Here is a 17,624-nt window from a genome sequence, read left to right as displayed (position 1 = left end):
TCTTATGGGAACCTCCCTTCACGGGCCCCCTTTGAAATTTGCTCACCTCGTTGCTCTGCAGTGTTCCCTGGACCACCAAGGTGTTTCCCCTTCTTGGGCCCCCATGGTGACCTGTGGTCTAAGGCCACAAGGTGGGACACAGCAGCCCCGGGGCCCATCCATTCCTGGCCCTGCGAGACGGGCTGGTGAGTTCTCAGCACGACGGGCACTCACACACGGTTCTCACATGAACTGACAGTCCACAGCCTGACCAGGATTTCCACTTGTGCCTCCAGCTGTGTGTGCGCCTGGCAGGCGGGCGGGAGGGGACCAGCTCCTCTGTTCCGGTGGTGTCTTTCGTCTTGTTTCCAAGTTCTCCTTCCTGAAGCACAGTGGTCCGTGAGACAGGTGTCTGGGCAATGTATTCCGGGCTCGAACACACCGGGCCCATTTCACAGAGGACGTAACAGTCACAGAAAGGGCCAGAGCTGTCCTAGCAGCCAGGTGACCTTCCGGAGACACCCCTTCCCCCAAAAGACACGTCCTCCCGGGGAACCCGTGAATGCTGGTGGCCTTATTTGGAAAAGGGGTCTTTGCAGATGTGACTGAGGTTCAGATTTTGAAATGAGGTCCTTCTGGAACAGGGTGGACCCGTCACGAAGTCCAGTGACGCATTTCCTCAGATAGCAAAGGAGAGAGCTCTGCACACAGCCAGGGTTCGTTCTCGGCCCGGCAGCCCTGCCCTTGTCCCTGCCCCGGCTGCAGCTGGCTGTACGCTCAAGACAGTCCAGGACAAACCTGTGTTCTTCCCCAGGCCTGTCCTGTGAGCCCTGGAGGGAAGGCAGTCTGTTCCGAGCTCCCCACACCCCAAGAAGCGGGGCCCTGGTGGCTCTGGGCCTTCCTTGGTGCCGCAGCCAGGATGCAAACTGAGGTCCCCTGGCTTCGTACTGCCTCGACACTCATGTCATGAGGTCTCAGGGAACCTTCTTAAAGACAACTGGGACTGCTTGACCCCTCCCTCCTGACCTCCTGTAGCGTCTGAGGGGCCCTCCTGGGCGGTGGTCAGAGCTGCCGGTCCCCTCTCAGGTGGGCACAGCACAGGGCCTCCAGTGGGGCCACGTTCCTCTGGTTGTGGTTGGAACCCTGCACCCTCCATGTGGCTCAGCAGGTACATACCATTTGTCACAGTGAAAAGCCTTCACTCCAGCATTTTTTTTGCTATGTATTTTGCTCCAGGAACATTCTGGAACTGGTAGCATGACCTCTGTTCTGTGCTCTCTAACCCAGCGTTCCTTTCTTTGGCCCCTGCCAGGTGATGTGTCCAATCTAGATCCCAAGTTCTCATTTGAAGGCACCAAATTGGATGTGGGGAACATCGTGCTGGCATTATACAGCGGCCTCTTTGCCTACGGAGGATGGTAGGGTCTGGAATGTCTGGGTCCCTTAGTCTGGGGACACACATTCCCTGACGTGTCCAGGAATCCCAAACCTCCCAGCCATCAAGGGGCAGTTAAAGGGAGTGGACAGTATAGAGTGGCAGGTGACCCTTCAGAATCACCCACACCCCAGTGAAGCGTGGGGAGGCCGCCCGCTGCAGCCCTACTCTGGCTCCAGCTCTGTGTCTCCGTCTTGGCGGGCGAAGGTGGCAGGTGGAGGCAGCTGAGCCCTGCGGCCCCTCCGGGTCCCCGGCCTGGCTCCTGCGCTCAGGCAGGCCTCACAGGGACCTGAGAATCACCCCGGTAGGGCGAGCGGGCAGGAAATGTGGAGTAGGGCCTGGAAGGGGTAGAGGGACCCCGGGAGCAGACAGGAGGCTGAACTTCCACTCCGGGTCTGCTTTGCAGCCCGGCGAGCAGACCACTGGGGTTGGGGGGTCGGGTGCTCTCTGCCAGGTGATTTCTTTTCCCTGATGAGGATCAGATCATTTGAAAGCTGTTCTCTAAATTTTAGGAATTACTTGAATTTTGTCACAGAAGAAATGATCAACCCCTACAGGTACGTGCACGAAGGGACGGAGGCGTCGTTTTTCATTATTGTACTGTGAGGCAGGAGGCGGCCACGTGCCACCTGAAGCCTGTTGGTTGGCTCAGGCCAGCTCACAGTAGGGCCACGATTGGGGCCTCTGGGGCCAGCAGGATGTGGAGCGGGTGGCTTCTGGCCATGTGGCCCTGAGAACGGTTTCTCCAGAGAACGGGTGGCAAGTGAGGCCCCCACTCAGGGCGGGATGGTACAGAGGAGCTGCTTGGGCTCTCGTCTCTGGTCCCCGGCTGTGTAGCTCGTGGGCAGAGCCTTAGGATTCAGACCGGGGCGGCCTGACTTAGCTCGCCTGAGCCCTTGAGGTCACCCAGAAGAATCCTCATTTCTCAGGTGGGGAAGCTGAGGCCATGGCCAAGGCACCAGCCAGGTCTGTGCAGTGTCCCGCTCCAGGCAGTCTCCTGCCGCCAGCCTGTGCTCTCTTACTGCTTCCCACCTTCCCCGAGAAGCTGGGCACAGAGGCTGGAGCTGCTGCTGGCGAGGAGCCCACCTGGCTCGTGGGCACAGGGTTTGACTTTCAGCCTGGGCGCGTTGAGTGACATGTCGTCCCTGTTCCTTCCAGAAACCTGCCCCTGGCCATCATCATCTCCCTGCCCATCGTGACGCTGGTGTACGTGCTGACCAACCTGGCCTACTTCACCACCCTGTCCACCGAGCAGATGCTGGCTTCCGAGGCCGTGGCCGTGGTGAGTCGCTACCCGCCAGCTTCCACCAGGGGTCTGAGGCTGTGACCAGCGCATCCCCTCCAGACTGGAGAGGTGCCCCAGTCTCTAAGCCTCCCCTACCCGGAGGAGTGGAGTGGTGGTCTCCCCTCACAACAGCCTCAGAGGAAGTGTCTGGGGATCGTCCTCGACCTTGGCTGCTGGGGAGAGTCACAGGGGAGAGGGGTTTAAAATCTGATGCCAGGCCACACCCAGAACCAGCTGTAAGCCAGAAGGCCTAGGGAGTCCAAGGCAGCGGTCGTTTTAAATCTGAGTGCAGAAAGATTGGAGTCTGCCACAGACTAGGGTTCTTTAGAAGGCATGGCTGCTGCTGGCTTGGCAGGCGGGAGGCCAAGCCCGGGCAGTGTCACTGAGCAGCTCAGCCAGGCTGGCCCCATAGCTTCCAAGGCTCCTCCCATTGCCCTCCCAGGGCCGGGGAAACAGGGAGTGGGCGCTCTGGCCAGCTTCCTACTGAACAAGCTCTGACTCCCAGCCCACGGCCTGCAGGGCACCGTGCTGGGCCTGCAGAGGACCCCAGATAGGGAAGGCAAGATCCCCACCTGGAGGCCGTAGCTTGCTCCAGAGGAGTCCAGAGGAGTCCAGAGGAAGGGGCAAATCAGGACCAGCAAGTGCTCCCCCACAAGCAGGCTGGGCAGGGGCCGCTGGAAATCCCTGTCCTGGGAAGTCCCCCCAGAGGCCAGAATCCAGCCCAAGAGGTCCTCTGCAGAGGGCTCTTGTGAGCTCACAGGGCTCCTGGTGAGCGCGAGGAGGGCGAGAGCCAGCCGTTGGGGCCCAGCTCACTGGTTGTGCCTGCCTAGGACTTCGGGAACTATCACCTGGGCGTCATGTCCTGGATCATCCCCGTCTTCGTGGGCTTGTCCTGCTTCGGCTCCGTCAATGGGTCCCTGTTCACATCTTCCAGGTGAGCGCAGCCCTACCCACAGCAGGTGAGGGAGGCCCAGGCCTCATGGCCCGGTTCAACACGTTCCATGTCTGTAAAGGGTTTGTCTCTGTGATACTGGGGATACACAGTTGCTCCAATAGGCCAGGCACGGTGGCTCATGCCTGTCATCACAGCACTTTAGGAGGCCGAGGTGGGCAGATCGCTTGAGCTCAGGAGTTCGAGACTGGCCTGAGCAACATGGCAAAACCCTGTCTCTACAAAAATATACAAAAATCAGCCAGGCGTGGTGGCATGTGCCACCGTAGCCCCAGCTACTTGGGGTGCTGAGGTGGAAGGATTGCTTGTGACCAGAAGGTTGAGACTGTAGTGAGCTGAGATGGTGCCACTGCACTCCAGCCTGGGTGACAAAGTGAGACCATCTCAAAAAAAAAAAAAAGCAGCAAGCTCAAATAATACAGAAATAAAGGAAGCGTGAACTTTGGCCCTCGCCTCCCTGTTCCTGCCTGGAAGTGACACAGCCGTGGTGTCCTAGATGCCCCATGATTGCCGCTCAGCCCCCGGGGCTGGAGTGAGCAGTGGCTCCCAAGTTTCTGTCCTTGCCAGCTGAGTTGGTTGGGGACACTGAGAGGCCCACAGCCAGCAGCTGGAGGGTCCCGGTTCCCACTCTGGCCAGAGAGGCCCAGACAAGCCAGGCACGGACCCTGTCCACTCCCCAGCCTGCCATGTCCCTGTCCCTGTGCTGAGTTGTGAGGCAGTGGCTGATGCCACTCTGTTCTGTCCTCAGGCTCTTCTTCGTGGGTTCCCGGGAAGGCCACCTGCCCTCCATCCTCTCCATGATCCACCCACGGCTCCTCACCCCTGTGCCGTCCCTCGTGTTCACGGTAAGCCTGCTGCACAGCCCCGTGCCCTACGTCCCTGGGGGTTGTCCAGGAGCTTCCCAGAGGGAGGCTGCCACAGCTTGCAGCTTTGTCTGGGGTGTGGACTGGGTGGCAGCTCAAACATGGCCTCCTGCCGAGCTCCACTGCATGCCAGAGAGTGCTGGAGGGCCTTAAGATTTTATTCCAAAAACAATATATGGTGACTGCTGCAAGCAATTCAGTCCATCGGGAATGCGGGAAGCAGAAGCTCCACCCAGGTTGCTGCTCTGCTGGCTGCCTGGCTCACTGCACCTCTGCCTCCGCAGGCACCTGCCCCGTGTTCGTTTCTCAGCGGCGTGCATCACACGCAGTTTCCTTCCACTTCTCCTGCATCTTTCCATGCCAGCGCCTTTGATTGCCCTCGTTCCCTCTTGCTGTGTCACTCATCACTCCAAAACGTAGCGATCTAAAAGGAAAAGCACTTGTTATCCCACAGTTTCCGTGAGTCCAGGATTCAGGGAGCTGATGCCTGGAGCTGTGGTCTCATCCGAGGGTGTGACCAGGGCTGGAGAGGCCACTCCCATGGTGGCTTCCTGCATGACTATGGGCTGCAGGCCCCGCCCCTCAGCACACTGGCCTCCCTACAGGCTGCTTCCGTCAAAACCAGTGAGAGACAGCAGAGGAAGCTGTGGTCTGGCCTCAGAGATCCTGGCCCTTGCTTACTAATCCTTCCCTGTGTTAGAAGCGAGTCAGGAAGGGCAGTGAGTCCTGGACTCTTTGGCAGCTGCACGGTCCTCGGGAGCACAGCTGTGCTGGGGGTTACAGAAACAGTTTTCTTGGTGACCACTGAGTTAGGTCAGGTTGTGGCCCTCACACACAAAGCCACAGTCCAGCAGAGCCCAGCTGCATGTGTACACTGTGCTCTTCACCTGTCCGTAACCCAAATGTGGTTTCCATTTCCTTCTCCCTTCCCTCCTCCCTCCTTCCCTCCTCTCCCTCCTTCCCTCCTCCTCTCCTCCTTCCTTCTCTCCTTGCCTCCTTTCCTCCTCTAAGACCTTGCATGTTGCTCAGATGAGGTTTCTCCTTTAAAACAAAATTCCCTGGTGCTCAGCTGGGCCCAGCCAGGATAGACGGTCCCCAGTGGCTACCACGGCCCTCCCCAGCCCTAGTTGTGGGCTCCAGGGCTCAGCCAGCCGCCTCTCTCTTCCAGTGCGTGATGACGCTGCTCTATGCCTTCTCCAAGGACATCTTCTCCGTCATCAACTTCTTCAGCTTCTTCAACTGGCTCTGCGTGGCCCTGGCCATCATCGGCATGATCTGGCTGCGCTATAGAAAGCCCGGGCTGGAGCGGCCCATCAAGGTGAGCCCAGAGCCTCCGGCTCCCCCAGGCAGCCTTCACAGAGGCAGGGTCCATGGGTCCTAAGGACCCTGAGTCGGGAGCCAGCATCCCAGCTCAGCCTCTGGACCTGCCCCTGCCTGCATGCACCTGGGCAGGGCCACGTCCACATCAAGCCCGAGTCTCCCCTTGGCAAACCAGGGCTCATGCCGCAGGGGGTCCCAGTGGGAGGGGTGCAAGGCCGTGTGTGCCCGTGCTTTTGCAGCAGACACGGGGTCAGCTAATTCCGGTGATGACTGTTGACCCAGCTACAAGAGTGCCCAGTGTGATTGCAGGAGCTGGGGTTCCTCAAAGGACAACAGATGGCACAGAGCTTGTGCACCTTTGAATGAAGGGAAGCAGATAAGGACATTGCAGTCGTAGGTGGGCGGTGGTGAGCCCCTGATGAGGGATGGAAGGAGCCAGCTTCATCTCCCGAGGCCTCCGACGGGCAGGGAAGGTCACAGCTCCATTCCCACATCACAGGCCTGGAAACCCTGAGCCGCCAGGACACGCAGGGGCCTGATGCTTCCAGGAGACAGTGGCCACCCACTAAGAAGCCAGGAGACCACCCTCTTGGAGACCCTGTTGTGGACACCGCTGAGCAAAAGCCCATCCCTGAAGCTGTGGCCTAAACTGTCACCTTCAGCAGACAAGCTCCACCCGGCACAGAAGCCAGGCAGGGCTGTGAGGAGCCTGCAGGCCCAGCCCGTGACCCACGGTTTGGCACGGCTGTGGGATTGACTCGGCTGTCCTGAATCCATCCAATTGGACAGGGCACCCTGGGAGACGCAGGGCTGACCACGTGTCCTAGCCCATCAGTGCAGGCCGCATGGATTCAGGACAGCCGAGTCAATCCCACAGCCGTGCCAAACCGCGGGTCACGGGCTGGGCCTGCAGGCTCCTCACAGCCCTGCCTGGCTTCTGTGCCGGGTGGAGCTTGTCTGCTGAAGGTGACAGTTTAGGCCACAGCTTCAGGGATGGGCTTTTGCTCAGCGGTGTCCACAACAGGGTCTCCAAGAGGGTGGTCTCCTGGCTTCTTAGTGGGTGGCCACTGTCTCCTGGAAGCATCAGGCCCCTGCGTGTCCTGGCGGCTCAGGGTTTCCAGGCCTGTGATGTGGGAATGGAGCTGTGACCTTCCCTGCCCGTCGGAGGCCTCGGGAGATGAAGCTGGCTCCTTCCATCCCTCATCAGCAGCCGCCTGAGCCCCTGGCAATGTGCCCAGCCCTGTGTGCAGAGTCTAGAGCGGGACAGGCCGGTGCGTGAGCCAGATCCAGGCCCAGCACTGTGTGCAGAGTCTAGGGCGGGACAGGCCGGTGCGTGAGGCAGATCCAGGCCCAGCACTGTGTGCAGAGGCTAGAGTGGGACAGGTCGGTAGGTGAGCCAGATGGGGTGCAGCTCACATCCTGGTGACCTGGAAGTCAGCGGCTGTGGGTGTGGAGGGCCCAGGAGGGCTGAGGAACCTCAGGGCATGGGGGAGGGAGGCTCATCCAGGCCCTGTCCTCTGCTCCAGGTGAACTTGGCCCTGCCCGTGTTCTTCATCCTGGCCTGCCTCTTCCTGATCGCCGTCTCCTTCTGGAAGACGCCTGTGGAGTGTGGCATCGGCTTCACCATCATCCTCAGCGGGCTGCCCGTCTACTTCTTCGGGGTCTGGTGGAAAAACAAGCCCCAGTGGCTCCTCCAGGGCATCTGTGAGTATCTCACTGGCACGCAGCCCACAGTACCCTCTGCCCTGGGCAGCGAAGGGAGTTGAGAGGCGTCGGCCATCTCCACCCACACGGAGCCAGGCATGTTGGGTGGCAGCAGGGTTCAGGTCCCTGCAGTGTCTGCCAGTGACACGCAGCCCACATGTTTCGGGGATAAGACGCTCAGCGCAGCACCAGCTCACCTCTCAGGACGAGGGATTCCAGAACACCAGGCTACTGCTGCCAAGTGACAAAATCTTGCTGGCTGCCACCAGCTGACACAGCGGACTTACCGAGAAAGGCAGAAAGAGGCAGAGGCAGGTGGATCAATTGAGGTCAGGAGTTCAAGACCAGCCTGGCCAACATGGTGAAACTCTGTCTCTACTAAAAATACACAAATTAGCTGGGCGTGGTGGCACACACCTGTAATCCCAGCTACTCAGGAGGCTAAGGCAGGAGAATCACTTGAACCCGGGAGACAGAGGTTGCAGTGAGCTGAGATCTCACCATTGTACTCCAGTCTGGGTGACAGAGCAAGACTCTGTCTCAGAAAAAAAAAAAGCAGAGGGAGAAACCCTCCTCTCTGACCAGAGACCCGGGGGTGCAGCAGTGACCCAGGGGTGCTTTACCACCAAGCTCAGGACCCCGTCCTCCGCGCCTGTAAATGTGGCCAGGCTCCTAGAAAAACGCCGGGGTGCCTGCGGCCCTAGACGCTGATCCCCATGTTACTGGGTGGCTTTGAAAATTCCTGGAATGGCAGCAACACAGGCAGGGAGACCCCCCACCCCAACCCACACTGATCACCGCCAGGGTCATGGTAGAACATTTGCCTCAAGCTTTGCAGTGGGATCTGCATTAACTGTCATTCAGGACACCAAGAGCTTAAAGCAAAACCCCGTCTATCCTGAAACCAGTCTCCCTCCCCGGAGCCATGTCTCTGCGGAAGTCCCAGGCGTGACAGGTCTTCCGAGAACCCTTAGCAGATTGGCCCCTCCAGCCCTGCCCGCAGGACAGCCTGGCTGCTGTGAACAGTCCGGGTGTGTGTCCAGGTGCTGGCCCGGGTGTGGACCTGCAGGAAGGCCTGTCATTCCCCCGTTGCACTTTGCCGAGACTCCAGGGCCTGGTTTGTGTGCTCCACGGGCTGCACTCTGCCTCCCCAGGGTTCTGAAGCAGGCAAGGGGTGGGCCAAGTGGGATGCGGTACTTCTGCATTTCAGCAGGAGACAGCGCCTCGGGCACCCGATATCCACCTGCGCAAGTACACAAGGGAGGGTTCCTTAAAATCCCAGCTCTGGCTTCTCTGCAACTTTGGGAGGGGCGGCAGTGCTGGGTTAGGTGACAGCAGGGCTAGGGGAGCCCCAGCTCATGCCCCCATGTCCCGCTGGTGCTTGTCCAGCCCCCAGGTTAACACAGCTGTCTTCTCTCCTGACAGTCTCCACGACCGTCCTGTGTCAGAAGCTCATGCAGGTGGTTCCTCAGGAGACATAGCCAGGAGGCCAAGAGGCTGCCAGAGGAGCATGCACAGAGGCCAGTTAACGCAGCTCACCCCCTCGAACCCACTCCGGTTCCCCACAGTCCACAGCTCAGCTGCGCATCCCAGTCCCTCGCTGTCCCTCCCAGGTCGGGCGGCGGAGCTGCTGTGAAAACTCTGGTACGAATCTCGTCCCTCAGCTGAGGTCGAGTCCGGGACCCAGGTGTGCCTGTGCTCCTGGCCCAGGAGCAGCGTTTGGTCTCGTCGGGCCCCTTTTCTCTTCCCTCCTTTGTTTACTTGTTTTGTTGTTTTTTTTTTAACTTAAATTTTGGGTCAACTTGACACCACTAGGATGATGATTTTTTAAGGAGCTGGGGAGGGCAGGAGCCTTCCTTTCTCCTGCACACTATGTGCCCCAAGGGACCAGACCCTGGGCGAACAGAGCTACTGAGACTTGAAACCTCATCGCTACCATAGACTTGCACTGAAAGCCGGACAGCTGCCCAGACTCATGTGCTTGTGACATTCATGAAAACCAACCCTGTGGGCTTATGTCTCTGCCTTAGGGTTTGCAGAGTGGAAACTCAGCCGTAGGGTGGCACTGGGATGGGGGTGGGGGATCCAGGCGAGGTGGAGGGTCCGAGGTGGGTGATTCCAGAGCTCCTCCCAGGAGGTACCTGAGGCCCTGTTGGACTCCAGACCATATATCCTAGCCCCGAGACACCATCCCAAGCCAGGGAACAGCCCCAGGGTGCGGGGGGTGCCGGCATCTCCCCTAGCTCACCAGGCCTGGCCTCTGGGCAGTGCGACCTCCTGGCTCTTTCTGTGTCCAGTTTTGGAGGCTGAGTTCTGGTTCATGCAGACAAAGCCCTGCCCTTCAGTCTTCTAGACGCAGGCAAGAAAAGCAGACACACCGTGGCCAGGTACCCAAGTGGGAACCCGCTCTGGGCTCCACACAGCAGTGTCCCCTGTCCTGGAGGTCACAGCTGCCCTCAGGCTCCAAAGCTTTGGCCTCTGTGCTGCCCAAATAAATCCCTGCCCAGCAGCCCCTTCTGGCCAGGGCTGGGTTCCGGCTCCCGGCCAAAGCACCTCCCCACTCTCCCTGTCACCCTCACGTCTTGTCCTGGTCCCCCTGATGCCCGTTGTCTAGGAGACAGAGCCAAGCACTGCTCACCTCTCTGCCGCCTGCGTTTGGAGGTCCCTGGGCTCTCACCCAGTCCTCACCCTCCTGCAGAGAGGGAGATAGCAGCTCCCACCGTTTCTGTTGTTCCTGTGAATTTTTTTCCCTATGGGAGGCAGCCGAGGCCCAGCCAGTGTGGTCCACTTTCCTGAGCTGTTGCTGCCTCTGTGGCAGCAGCCAGGGGCCCGCAGAACAAGAAGACCCCACCGGGCCTCTCCTGAGGTCTGGGGGGCTCTGTCTTCTCTTCTCCCCAGCTAGAGGTGGAGCCACGTGGTCCAGAATCACTCCAGTGCTCCGCTGTGGCTGGAGGAGCTGGCCTGTGGCACAGCCCTGAGTACCCCAAGCCGGGAGCCACCGGAGCGGTGCTGGACATGGCTTCACTGACCAGCGGCTGCTCAAGCCGCAAGCTCTGAGCAGGTGCTCAGTGGAGCCTGCCGCCCCCTGCCTGGGCCCCAGGACCCCCTCATCATCCAGTGGGCCTGCAGAAACCTGATAGACAGTTTAGGGACCCGGGGCCAGATGTCCATCTCTCTTGCTTGAGGAATGAAGACTTTTATTCCAGAGCCCAGGGGCCCATCCAGCCCTGGCACCCCCGCCCCGTTGCTTCCTGCTGCACATGGACCGACTTCCACAGCGTCTGCTCATGGGTACTGCATCCTTCCTGGGGCCGAATCCCACTCGTCCAAGGGACAGCCCACAGTCCGGACGCCGAGGACCACCAGTGGGCAGATGGACTGACTGTTGGGCAAGACCTCTTCCCTCCAGGCCCGTTCTCTGGGCGGCAGATAAGGACAGTAGCTGGTGCCCTACCTGCCTGGCGCGTTGCTGTAGGCGGCCACAGCCCCGGGTCTGGGAGAGGTGCTGCCTGGACGCATGTGTCCCACTGGAGCTGGCGGGGCCCATGCACGACGTCGGCCTCTTCCCTTCCCGCCTCGGGTAGGGGTCCTCGGGATGCCGTTCTGTTCCAGCCTCCTGCTCTGGGAGGTGGGCATGCCTCAAGGATGCGGGGAGCCAGCGGACTCTCGATGACACGTGCTTGCCTGTTGGCTGCTGCGGCTGTGGGCGAGCATGGGGGCTGTTCTGTGTCTGTTGTGGGAAGTAGCTGCTGAGTGAAATGGCGGGGGCCGCTGGGGTCCATCTTCACACTGCATAGGTCTCTTCCAGGCATCTGGGCTGGGGTGGGAGCTCCTCCGCAGAAGGTCGATGGGGGGTCCAGTCTGTGATCCTTGGTGCTGTGTGCCCCACCCCAGCCTGGGGACCCCACTTCAGAAGGTAGGGGCCATGTCCCGAGGTGCTGACTGAGGCCTGCTTCACCCTCCCCTTCCTGCTGTGTTGGAGTACCACAGGGGACCAGGGCCACCACAGGGGACCGTCTCAGAAGACTCTGCTTTTCCGTCCCTTTTTCTCCACACTCCACTGACAAACGTCCCCGAAGGTTTCCACTTGTGGGTTTCAGGTGTTTTCAAGCACACCCCACCAAAACAAACAAGTGTTTTTTCAGTCGTTTTGCTTTTTTGTTTTGTGCTAACGTCTTACTAATTTAAAGATGCTGTCGGCACCGTGTTTATTTATTTCCAGTGGTCGTGCTCAGCCTTGCTGCTCTGCGTGGCGCAGGTGCCACGCCTGCTCCTCGTCTGTGTCCCGACCACGCAGGGCCATCCACTGTGACGTCGGCTGACCAGGCCGGACACCCTCTGCCAAGTAATGACGTGTGTGCCTGGGACCGTTTCTATTCCGTGTTAATGGCTAACCTGTTACACTGGGCTGGGGTGGGTAGGGTGTTCTGGCTTTTTTGTGGGGTTTTTATTTTTAAAGAAACATCAATCATCCTACCGCTGATGTCCTGTGTTCTTTTCTTCTGCGCCGGGCTCTGTGTGCGGGAATGTTCCTGGCCCCCTCTCGGCCACCCCATTCCTTCCCACCTCCACATATTCATTCATTCATTCATTCACCGACAGCCCACTGAGGCCGCTGGGTGGGGGTGAGCCATGGACCGGTAGGTAGCATAGGCATCACATGTGAGCACGCACCCCTCGAGGATGTGGGGGCTGAGCCGGGATCTCGGATCTGCCTCGGGAGTAGGGGGCAGGCAGCCTGCACAGGGACATTCAGGTGGAGACCACCATGGAGGAGGGGGAAGGTTCCAGTCCCAGGGAGCTGCAGGGGTGAAGTTGGGAAGGGCTTGGAAGTCACCCGCTGGGAGGATGCAGGGCTCCAGATCCTGGGAGGTCAGGAAGGAAGCTTTTCTCTAGGCTGGGATCAGAGCAAGAGAGGAAGCAGCACTGATTCTGTGTTCCCAGAACACTCCCGAGCCTCTCAGTTAAGAGGGCAAGTCCGGGGCTCAGAGCATGAACCCCTCATCTACCTCCCAGCACCGGGTGGGAGGGCAACCGTGGGGCTCCATCCTGGATCCAGTGGAGGTGCCTGTCTGCAGGACCCATGCAGTCTTGTCCCAGCTGAACGGGAGGTGGGGGACAGGGATTGGGGTCACAGGCCCTGAGTGGGTCCCATAGTCTGAGTCTTATCCTGGAGCCACCGAGTCCCACAAGGAACCAGGAAGGCTCCAGGTGCCAGAAATATGAAGTCACTGGAGTGAGCAGTCAGCTCCATGGGGTGTTAGCAAAGAGGCCTCCTGGCTGCAGGTCTCCTGGAACTGGGGGTTGGGCAGCTTTTCCCTAGTGCGCTGGGCACCCTCCTCCCCGCGGCCCTTTCATTAGGGAGACCTTGCCCAGTGGTGGACCAGGGCATTCTGGGGTGCTGGGAACCTTTGCGGCAACTGGGGTCACGTGGAGCCCTGGCCCAGGATCTGTGTGAGCCCCCCACTGTGACCACCCAGGCAGTAAGGGCCTAGCCACCTCCCGTGGGCTCTGGGAGAATTCGGGTGCATTATAATAATGCTTCTGCTGCTGGGAAGATGAGGCCCAGGCCTCTCTGCTATTCAAAGGCAAATTAATCCTATAGCTCACCCCTCACGATTGAGAACTGGCCGCCCTCTAAGGGAGCTGGAATTTGGAAAGCAATTTTTGGAGCTGGGGACCTTGGATGGACCTGGGGCAGGTGCATACCCCTTTGGGAACTTGACCATTGCGATGGGCTTGTCGAGGGACAGGAAGGAGAAGAGAACTCAAACTCGGGCTGCCCCAGCCCCTGACACTGGCCACGTGAGGTCACCAGTGAAGCAGGCCTCCACACACCTGCACCAGCGTCTGGGGACTCCCTGGGAGCCTGTTGAGTGATATCCGAGGGTGGGGCTGGGAGCTTAAAAAAACAAAAAGCCTTCGCCTAGCCCTGAAGCTCCTTGTAGACCCTGCGGTGGGAGCAGAGTTCCCCCATCGCGATAGTCCTCGGTGCTGCAATAACCTTTTTTTTTTTTGAGACGGAGTCTCACCCTGTCACCCAGGATGGAGTGCAGTGGTGTGATCTCAGCTCACTGCAACCTCCATCTCCCAGATTCAAGCAATTCTCCTGCCTCAGCCTCTCGAGTAGCTGGGATTACAAGCGTGTGCCACCACGCCCGGCTAAATTTTTGTATTTTTAGTGGAGATGGGGTTTCACTATGTTGGCCAGGCTGGCCTTGAACTCCTGACCTCAGGTGATCCACCCGCCTCAGCCTCCCAAAGTGCTAGAATGACAAGCGTGAGCCACCATGCCCAGCCTGCAATAACCTTTTCAAATCGACTCCTTTAAAAACCCTGATTTGGCCGGGCGCAGTGGCTCACGCCTGTAATCCCAGCACTTTGGGAGGCCGAGGTGGGCGGATCGCGAGGTCAGGAGAGCGAGACCATCCTGGCTAACACGGTGAAACCCTGTCTCTACTAAGAATACAAAAAATTAGCCGGGCGTGGTGGCGGGCGCCTGTAGTCCCAGCCACTCGGGAGCTGAGGCAGGAGAATGGCGTGCACCTGGGAAGTGGAGTTTGCAGTGAGCCAAGATCGCGCCACTGCACTCCAGCCTGGGCGACAGAGCAAAACTCCGTCTCAGAAAAAAAAAACCCTGATTTGTTCTTCATCCCTCAAACCCCTGCTGGACACCAGTCAGAAAAGCTCCTCCTGCCCTGAAGAGAAATGCAGACGCCCCACAGAGCCACAGCCCCACCTGGCTTGGCCCCGGCCAATCTCCCTTTTCCAGTCAGGCTGGGCCCCTGGAGTCCCCAAAGCTCTGCCCCGACCCCCTCCCAATCCCGGGGCTTTCCACTGCCTTCCGCTCAGCCTGGACCACTCTCCCTCCAGCCACCCTTCATGGTCAGACACCTGCCCTGACGGTGCCTTCTGCCAGCCCGTCTCCCCCAGAGCACGGTCTGCACCCGCAGTGCTGGTGTTGGCATTCTTGCAGTCACCCATGGGTGAACCCCCACCCCAGGAAGGTTCCTGAAGACAGGTCCTCATCTGCTCTGTCCCCTGCCGGGTCCCCCAGCTCTAGGGTCTGGTCAAACAAAAGCCTTGGTCATTATTTGTGGAAGAGGTGAAAAGAATGAAGCCAGCATCCCATCTCAGCTCGGGGGCCCCAAGTGAGCGGCAACTGGGCCCTTGGGTGGGGCGCAGGTCTGTGGGAAGATGGGAGGGGCTCCCTTCAGCCAGACCACTGCGGGGGCCAATGTCCAGCCCTGTAAACGAAGGTGGACACAGGTAGAGTGAGACCCTGTCTCAAAGGAAAAAAAAAAAGTTTGGGTCGGGCTTTGATTTTGACATTCCCCTACCTGTCAAAATCAAAGCCCAACCCAGACTTTTTTTTTTTTTTTTCTTTGAGACAGGGTCTCACTCTGTCACCCAGGCTGGAGTGCAGTGGTACTATCTCAGTTCACTGCAGCCTCAGCCTCCCGGGGTCAAGTGATCCTCCTGCCTCAGCCTGCTGAGTAGCTGAGACTACAGGTATGCACCACCACACCTAGCTAATTTTTTTTAACTTTTTGTAGAGATGGGGTCTTTCTTGTTTCCTAGGCAGGCTGGTCTCAAACTCCTAGGCTCCAGTGATCCACTGGCCTGGGGTTCCCAAAGTGCTGGGACTACAGGTGTGAGCCACAGCACCCGGCCAATCCAGACTTCTTTTTCTTTTCTTTTTTTTTTTTATTTTTTTTATTGAGATGGAGTCTCGCTCTGTCACCCAGGCTGGAGTGCAATGGTGTGATCTCGGCTCACTGCAACCTCCGCCACCCAGGCTCAAGTGATTCTCCTGCCTCAGCCTCCAGAGAAGCTGGGATTACGGGCGCTTACCACTATGCCTGGCTACTTTTTTAAATTTTTATTTTTAGTAGAGATGGGGTTTCACCATGTTGGCCGGGCTGGTCTTGAACTCCTGGCCTCAAGTGACCTGCCTGCCTCAGCCTCCCCAGGTGTTGGGATTCCAGGCATGAACCACTGTGCCTGGCCAAAGGTTCTCTTTCATGGGGGATGTGAACAAGGCTGGAAAGAATTCAACCTTGTTCTTTGTTCTTGTGTGGGGAGTGGGGTGGGGAGCCTGAGGGACGACGAATCAGCCTCCCTGGGCCAGCACTCTCTCAGGGGTCGGGAGTCACCGGCTGGCCCAGGCCGAGGGGGTCCAGGTTCAGGGCCTGCCGGAGGGAGAGGAGCTGAACTCCAGTCTGGTCAACAGGCATTTCGTTCTGATGGATCTGTGGGGACAAAAACAGCTCAGAGAATCATCGATGAGGCCAAGAAAGGTGCTGTGTATGGCCTGGCCTCATCCCAGTGGACCCAGGAAGGCCTGCCATGCATGCTCTGCCTTCCCTCCAACTGACGCTTCAATGCCTTGAGCACCGTGGGAGACAGCGGGCGTAAACGAATGGTGTGTGGCAGCTCCCTCTCCCCCAGAAAGAGGGTGAGCGTGGAGCGTTTCTGGGGGCGGGAGCCCCAAACACATTTGAATGAAGCCGCCTGTCAGGTGCGCCCTCCCCAGGAGAGCAGGGCTTCCTGAAGGAACCAGTGACCAATCCTCTCGCCGCCCCCTCATTGCAGAAAGCCCAGGTCTCGCCATGACCAACCCTCTCCTGCTACCTCGCCCTCCCGCAGAGCTCCTTGCTGGGAGCCTGTCTTCCCGTGAGGTCCCGCTGGACGGAACTCTGGGCAGCTCTTACGACCTGCTGGGAACTGCGGGCAGAAGCACATGGAGGCATGGAGACACACATTAAACCCTAACCCCTGGTGTAGGAAAGGGAGGGAAACAGAAGGAAGGCATTGGCCTGGAAAGCGGGGACCTCGGCTCTGTGGTGCTCTGGCCCCTCCCCCAGCCCAGGGGCAGCTGCCTTCACCAGCTCTGATGTAAAAGGGTCTTGGCCCCTGAGAGGACCGGAATCAACGTGCTTCTGCCTCTGTGCTCAGAGCCGATCTGCCTAACCCAGCTCAGGGTGAGAGAAGAGGGAGGAAAGGGGGAAGTGGGGAGGAAAAAAGGGGAGAGGAGAGAGAATTCCCCTGGCCAGGGGATGGGGGCCACAGCCCTAATCAAGCAACAGCTCCGGCAACTCCGCCTTCAGGCCTGGAGAGGCTTCCAGTGCAGAGGAGGATGGAGGACAGAGCAAAGCAGAGGGAGGAGGAAAAGGTGGTCGTGGGAAGAGCCCGACACAGAAGACGGTGGGCTGCAGGCTGGGACCCTTCCCGGTGACTCCTGCATCCTAGACCATCCTCCTGAGCTCGCTACACTGTGCTTGCCAGCTGTGTTTGTGAGAGCGGCATGCCTGGGACAGGAGGAGGCGACCCTGCCCTGGAGTCAGCCAAAACCACCCGAGGGCGTGGGCTTCACAGGCTGCGGGAATTGTGGAGGGAGGTGAATGGGGGTCCTAGCCCGGGCAGGGTGGGGAGCCAACATCTGGGCAGAGCGGGGGTGCAGGAGTCCTGGAGGGAACAGTGGCTCTGCCTGGGTGTCCTCTGGTCACTCCCCACCTGGGCTGGGTCACCGCCAACTGTCCCAAACACAGGATGCCTCTCTGGCCTCTAAAGAGCCTGGAAGTCCTTGGTCTTCAGCCAAAACGCTGCAGAGATGGTGATGGTGGGGAGGGGTCCTCAGCCTGGGGAGGGGCCACGCCTTGGGAGAGCACGGAGGGGAGACAGTGGATGGAGATGACTCTTCTGGCACTGCCCGCCCACTGAGACCACAGATGACACAGGCTCGGTGCCCACGCTGGGCCCCACACACCCTGCCCCTACCCCTTCCCCTCCCTGAGCAGCCTTGGTGGAACGCTAATTCACTCGCTCTAAGGACGAACATTCTAGGAGCATCTGCTCTGAGGGACAGGGGAGGTGGAGTCACCCTGACGCTCCTTCAGCTGGATTTCTGGGGCCCTGGATCCCCCCTGTCCCGAGGTTCTGTGCTCCCCGAGGCTTGGCCTGAAGGCTCCAGCGTGGGAAAGTGAACTGAGCCTGCAGCACCCAGAGGAGGCGGCCAGGTGCCACCCTGTCTCAGGGAGGAGAAAATGGGATTCCAAAACATTCCTTCACCTGCCTGGGGTGATC

At 59.3% G+C, this 17,624-nt stretch overlaps 1 protein-coding gene across 2 annotated transcripts in view; it reads left to right on the top strand.

Moving 5' to 3' along the window:
* Positions 1-17,624, top strand: part of SLC7A5 (solute carrier family 7 (amino acid transporter light chain, L system), member 5) — a 58,041-nt gene that overhangs the window by 34,742 nt on the left and 5,675 nt on the right. The window contains exons 3-10 of one of the 2 annotated variants that reach the window (XM_011971778.1): positions 1,292-1,397; positions 1,927-1,971; positions 2,573-2,696; positions 3,530-3,633; positions 4,400-4,496; positions 5,683-5,832; positions 7,361-7,538; positions 8,964-9,095. In XM_011971778.1, the coding sequence (XP_011827168.1) occupies positions 1,292-1,397; positions 1,927-1,971; positions 2,573-2,696; positions 3,530-3,633; positions 4,400-4,496; positions 5,683-5,832; positions 7,361-7,538; positions 8,964-9,019 (860 nt within the window). In that variant the 3' untranslated portion in view covers positions 9,020-9,095. Of the gene's footprint in view, positions 1-1,291; positions 1,398-1,926; positions 1,972-2,572; positions 2,697-3,529; positions 3,634-4,399; positions 4,497-5,682; positions 5,833-7,360; positions 7,539-8,963; positions 10,737-17,624 lie in introns of those variants that run through there. The other variant, XM_011971784.1, reaches the window with a different exon arrangement.

Source organism: Mandrillus leucophaeus, unplaced genomic scaffold, assembly GCF_000951045.1.
Source record: "Mandrillus leucophaeus isolate KB7577 unplaced genomic scaffold, Mleu.le_1.0 Scaffold10, whole genome shotgun sequence".
Taxonomy (NCBI): domain Eukaryota; kingdom Metazoa; phylum Chordata; class Mammalia; order Primates; family Cercopithecidae; genus Mandrillus; species Mandrillus leucophaeus.
This window is presented reverse-complemented; position numbering and strand designations above follow the sequence as displayed.